Raw genomic sequence first — 6,565 nt, 5'->3', positions numbered from 1 at the left:
CTAGGTTTTTTTACATGATGTAATTAATTTGTAGTTATTTATATTTATATATTTGTTATTGTAATTTAGCTCGTTTTTTTAATTTCATTAATGGTTTGTTTTTGTTTCCTACATCGTTTACGTGGAAGCTCTAAATAAGCCCTTTGTCAGTCTTGTGTTCCTGTGCCTTGTGTTTCTCTCCCTCTTATGCCCTTATTTGGTCCTTCCTCTCTGTATGTTCATTTAGTCCAGGTGTTCCCCATTTAGTTCGTATTGTTCCCAGGTGTGTACCATTTGTTTCTGTGTATTTAAAGTGTTCCCAGTTCTCTGTCTGCTGTTATGTCATCCCTGAGTTCCAGTGGTTGTATCCCGTTGTTTGTTTTATTAAAGTCTCTGAAGTATTCCCCTCGTTCCTCCCAGAGAGACTGTGACACCCTTTGGGTTTTCTGCCTTTTCTTGTTTTGTTTTTTTCTGTGTGTGTGTGTGTGTGTGTGTGTGTTTTTATTGTACACTGTAAAATGTAATAAGCTGACTTTACTTAGATAAAGTGAGGAAAACGATTGCTTTAAAATTTCTATGTAAAGTAGTGTGTTAATTTTAAGTTGGCATAACTTAAAACAGTTTGTACAGAAAACTTAAAGTATAATTAAGTACTGTTGACTTAAAATAATTAGTTGTGTAAACTTCTTGTTAGTGTTCAAATTACTAGGAAAATAGGAAACCGATTGCCTTAAAACTATGTAAAGTGAAATAGGAATAGTATGTTGTACTGACAAATGTGTAGTTAGTATAGTCCACTTACATGAGAGTTCTAGTAACTAAAAAAGAACTGCAGGGAGTACTTGATTATTTACTTTAGGTTTACTCTTGATTTAGTACAGCTACTCAGAATTACTAACTCCCAGAGTGCACTGCGGTATAAATAAATTATGCAACTGCTTTAACTTTTTTAATTTGTCAATTTTATTTGCTGTCTTGTGTCAGTAGTACAACAAAAAGAGCAAAAAATTGGCTATTGTTACAATTAATAAAATGTAATTGTTACCATTGTTGTGTTTGGTGTGCTGAATGTTGAAGTCTGTGTGTGACTGTGTGTACCATGTGAGCATGGTCATTTGCAAAATATTGCTACAAATATTAAAAGATTATATCAACCCAAATAAAAGCTTCAGAAGGTGTTTATGAAAAACAATAAAATTGTAAAAGATCGTTAATCAACATGAAACAGACAGTAGCTAATGATTTAATAAGAAGTTAGGTTACCTTCTAAAAGTAACCTATTTATTACTTCCCTTCCTTTGAAACCAGATAACTATTTCATAATGCATTGTTGCATCAGTAGGAAGAGAATTCCAAGAGTTCCAAGTGGCCAACCAAAGAGAGCAGTAATCACTATAATGGTGAGTTCAAACAAAAACGTTTTTTAGGAAAGTCAACATCAATTTATTAAGTCAGCTTATGTGATGTTCTCTCAAAATTTTCAGTTGTATTGACAATTCAACATTCAAGATGACTTTGGCAAAAAAGTGAATGCAACTAGAGAAAGAGAACTGCATAAGTGGAGGAAATGAGGCAAAAGTCTATTAAGAATTGCCCCCTCTCAAAAACGTTATTTCCTCTGCTTCTTCTTCTTCTTTTTCTGTTGATTTGTTGCACATTAGTAACATTAGTGCACTGCTGCCTCTCACTGGTGTATTAATGTCATTGGTTCCTTTGTGGCTACTTGCATATTTTAAGTCTGCATCACTCAAAACAGTAAGTAAATTGTTTTATTTGCCTTGAAATTAGCTGTAACTTAATAAAACCTAATAAGTATAACAACTAAGTAAAGATAACTAATTATATCTAAGTAAGGTAAACTATTGGATTTTACAGTGTACTTATTTTATCTTTGTGCGAAAAACACATTTGCAATCATGTGGATATACAGCACTCCTGCTGATCATATTGCTGAACTACTGTATCATGTTATATAAAACAGTAACATATGCAGGAGCATTTTTCTCCACAGCTTGAAACTCTGACTGATGGCCAGTATGTATATACTAACATATAATTCATTTAAAAATGTTAAAATCACATTATATGAATGATAAGAACCCAGTGCAAATGCCGCTAAGTTGATGAATGAAAATGCATTTGTCATTGCAAAGATAGTTCTAGAAACTACAAGCAATAGTCCAGGCAAGGTGCAAACACAGTCCGAAACAGCAGGCAAAGGGTTAATCCAAGATACACAGGCAGAAGATCAGGAAACAGACAACAAGGCAACACGAAATGACTTAGACTAGAACTAGAAACGTAAACTTGGAATGGCTCCGTAATGTAGCTATGGCTAGAAGAGTGATATAAGCTAGACAATACTCGGCAGTGAAAGAGAAGAAGTCCATGGCTTATAAAGCGGGTCTCATTGGATGCAGCTGTATGTGTTTAATCAGTGCAATGGATGATGGGAAATGCAGTCCAGGGTGATGTGTAATAGTCTGTGTGGTGTGAGAGTCAATGTAATGGGAGAGCGACCTCTGGTGGCAATCGGCCGGAAGGCCATGGACCGGATTCGTGACACTTTTTTTTATTTTTTTTAATGCTTTATTTAGTGACAATTCACATACAAATTGACAATAAAAGCAAAAATGTCAATAAATTCAAAGAGACAATGATTGTAAAAAAATGATGCAAAATAAGGAAGAAAAAGGAAAAGGAAAAAAAAACTAAATAAATCAACTATATACAGAGGGGTATTGAGAACAAATCCATATCTCTAACTACAAAATAAGTGCAAAGGTCCTTAAAAAGGATAAAGTTTCAAGGCTTTACAACAATCTATAGTCTTTTTTGCTTTAGAGTTCCTTACACCTTCCATCACTTTAAGATACTGACAGAGCTCAAATTTAAATGGTAAAAAACTAGGTGTCGGATTCGTGACACTAACCAACTAGGCCTATTCTAGAAATGGTCAAATGATCGAGCAATGGATACACAACAGAAAGGCTGCAGAAAGACTCTCTTGTAATGTTTTTGCATACATGTGTTCAAATTAACCTTTTAAATAGTTTACCTGACGCACATATAGAACATTACTGCAGTACTGACTATACTACCGTTTAAAAAAAATAATATCGCGATACTACTGCAACCCTAGATGCTATTTTGCTATTACAAAAAAATAAAGAATCTTTTTAAACAACCTGTGTAAAAGCCCCTTACACTCACCATGCCCTTACAGTTATTCTTATTCTTACAATATTTTATTGGAGGCTGTACAGTAAAAGAGCTAACATGTAGCTTGTCATAGTAACAGAAACACATTTTGGTGCTTTAAGTGTTCATAACAGCGTATGAGCCACTGGAGCTGTCTGAAGATGTAACTGCTGAGGAAAGGTTGGTTTCGGATACGTTGTACACATCTGAAAAAAGTTAGTTGCATGTTACTCACTGAACTGTCTACTGTATTCACATTAACTCATTTAGCAGTCATATTTATCCAAATGAGAAATACTGTGTAACAACATTAGAGATTCATCTAACTGAAAATATATTCACAAATATTAGCTTTCAGATATGTCATCTACTTACGCCTCCGTTGCTTCCTTCGCAAGAAAGGCAGGCCAGATGTGGATGATGTTCCTCCACTGGTGCTCTGTAGGGAGATATCAGTCAAAATAAATCACAGAGTCAATGTAAAAAATATTTAAGGAGGGGGTAAAAGCTGAACATTAGTAAAAGAGTTCATATAAGTATGTGTTATTATAGAATGGCATTTACCTTGGTACGACTGGAACTGAGTTTCTGTAGCAACCGTTTTCCTGGTAGTGACTCACGAACCTGCAATCAGAGATCTCTAGTTAATTTCTAGAAATTTCTTGAAAGGATCTTAAGCTCTGTGCAATAGAAATAAACTCATACCTTGCTGTCTAAAAGCGTACCAAACACCAAAATAAAGAATCCCTAATAGAAGGAAGTGTTACAAATACATGAAGGTATCAGTTGCAATATGGTTCAATTTTAAAATACAACAACACAAAAATTGACATAATAATTTAATGTGCAGCATTAGTGGATTGCATATATTTGAATACATGCACAAAATGTAATCTTGCTATAAAATTGACATGATAAAGTAGTACCTGCAGTGAATTGAGGAGTGCAAACACCACATGAATACCAAAGTCACGTGATACCATGGTTCCAATGCCAAATCCCCATGTTAGACCAAAGATAGGAGTTAAAATGGCCACACATCTGGCAATGACCACCAGGGCATGTTTCTCATCTGGTTGAGTTGCGGCACCAACTCCTCTCCTCAACATCTTGTACAGAACCACAATCAAAACTACAAGGTTTATGGCTACAATAGTGAAAGCTGGGATCACAAATGCCAACAGGGCCTTTGATTCGTTCCAGTTCAGCCAGCATGCATTTTTTTTGGAAATATAATTTTTAGGTCCAGCTGTTGATGCAACAGTGATGACCGCTATGAGCAAAGGTGCACCATAACCAACTATGAAGGCAATGACCATCATTTTGGCCCTTGACATTTGAGACAAGACCATGACTGTACGGTAAAAGAGCAACAGCGCTGACAATAACATCCAGAAGAAAAGAGCCAGGTAAAAAAAGTGCATGAAGAAAACCACTGGACTGCAGCGACCCACTGAGGGTGGCTGCTCTTGTTCTGCGATTGCAGCTCCAATGATAAAACAGATGTTTGCGATCAGCAGGGACACGGCAATGTTAACTATGGAGACATGTCGCATGTAGGATGTGTCATTTCTTCTCACTGATTTCCATACGATAGTCTCAATAATCAGGCATATAATCAAGCTGGCCATTGAAATAGCTACGCCAATGTAAGTTATAAAGTCTAAGACTTCGTGATCAATGGAAAACGGTGACATTAAGATTGAAAAGGAAGTTGTGTGGTTGCATTCACATGTAATCTTGCCAGTTTCATTCCCTTTACTTATATAGGGCTTTACTTCGCATCCAGTGGAATCCCAATTGCTGAGATTGAAGTTCCAAAAGACACACTGAGGATTTCCCAAAGACTGATCAGTAATGTCAAATGCAAAAGATATGTTGTTAAGAGTTTCATTAACCTTAACAACAACCACATCTCCATTGATGTTATAATATAATATAATATAATATAATATAATATAATATAATAATGGACAGGTTTAATTCATGATAATGGTGAGAGTGGCTATAACAATACAAAATAACAGTAAGTAAAATTAATTATCAATTAATTTATCTTAACTAAACATTAGTTTAATTCAATCCAACAAGCATAACACATCTACACATTACATTTTACAAGCTTGAATGTGAATATACATACCTCCATCACTATTTTTTTGATGACAATAGTTTGTGACAAGTCGGCAATTTTAAAGAGTATGTCAACAATTGCTTGGACAGTAGCAGCAGACTGGGTTATATTAATATTATTCTCTGATGTGGCAATACTGAGGTCAGCCATAAACCCTGGAATCTCCTCCACACGCAAGGACTGAATTGCAAAGTACAAAAAATACAAATATCAGAAACATTTAAAATGGCCAGATCATTGTAGATAGATATGATCAATAGATTACCTCAAGTTTGTTTTTAAGGTTGTCGATAACTTCAAGTACACAGTTGTCCTCTAATGGTTTCCAATCACGTGATTCACATTTGTAAGTTATGGTGCCTTTCGTGCCAATTCCACAGACTCCTGTTTTTACGTCATTTGTATTTCCAACTCCAATTTCTTCATTTCGACAGTCATAATCTGAAGAATTATTTTATTAAAAATCAGAAGTAAACAGATGTGATTTAATGGTTTCTCTCAGAACAGAACATCACATTATACTTTATAGATTTTGGGACTTGAAAGTACCCCTGCAGGCTACTTGCACATTATGCAGAAGCATAAGAAATAATTAGGGTCAAATGACTAAACAATTGACCAGTACATTCAACACCAGATAATCAGGTGTGCTGCAATCCAAAGAAAAGTCTGCTAGACCGTAAATACCATTTAATGCAACTGTACAACAGTAAAAAAGCACTTTGATGCTGAAAACAATGAGAAACTGAAGGCTCACTTTCTGTGCTTGTCCTTACTGTGACGCTGCTATAGCTATAACTGAAATAAAGTTTAATGCTGGTGTCTTCTGTGTTGTTGCCTTTGTTCAGTTTGTTCCATGTATCACTGACATTACCTGATACAATAATGTCCACTGTGTTTAGGAAACTCTGGAAATTTAATATAAAATTCTGTATTAAATTATGAAATTTAGCCCATAAAATGTGGAAATATTTAATATATAAGATATATATTTGGATAATCTAATAAGACAAAATATAAGATATTACTATAACCTAGAATAAAAAAAACATGACCTGCCACATTTTTATAAAGAATTCCTCATATAATAATATAATATAATTGTGACGAATGGGGGTGGGGCCGAGAGCCGTGGGAATGGAGCGAGGCCGTTGGAGTAATTGATAATGAGCGACACCTGCACCACTCACCGGTCTCGAGTCCCGCCCCCATTCGTCACAATAATATAATATAATATAATATAATATAATA

At 35.0% G+C, this 6,565-nt stretch overlaps 1 protein-coding gene across 1 annotated transcript in view; it reads right to left on the bottom strand.

Moving 5' to 3' along the window:
* Positions 1-2,899: 2,899 nt before the first annotated feature.
* Positions 2,900-6,565, bottom strand: part of LOC107683599 (adhesion G protein-coupled receptor F5-like) — an 8,873-nt gene continuing 5,207 nt past the window's right edge. Inside the window, exons 6-11 of the mRNA XM_016479672.1 lie at positions 6,189-6,222; positions 4,107-5,110; positions 3,886-3,927; positions 3,745-3,804; positions 3,556-3,619; positions 2,900-3,386 (exon numbers count right to left, since the gene is read on the bottom strand). Of these exons, the coding sequence (XP_016335158.1) occupies positions 3,298-3,386; positions 3,556-3,619; positions 3,745-3,804; positions 3,886-3,927; positions 4,107-5,110; positions 6,189-6,222 (1,293 nt within the window). The 3' untranslated portion in view covers positions 2,900-3,297. The remainder of the gene's footprint in view (positions 3,387-3,555; positions 3,620-3,744; positions 3,805-3,885; positions 3,928-4,106; positions 5,111-6,188; positions 6,223-6,565) is intronic.

The sequence above is a fragment of the Sinocyclocheilus anshuiensis genome, unplaced genomic scaffold (genome assembly GCF_001515605.1).
Source record: "Sinocyclocheilus anshuiensis isolate Anshui unplaced genomic scaffold, SAMN03320099.WGS_v1.1 scaffold2651, whole genome shotgun sequence".
Taxonomy (NCBI): Eukaryota; Metazoa; Chordata; class Actinopteri; order Cypriniformes; family Cyprinidae; genus Sinocyclocheilus; species Sinocyclocheilus anshuiensis.
The sequence above is the reverse complement of the archived record's forward strand: the minus strand, read 5'-3'. Positions and strand labels throughout refer to the sequence as shown.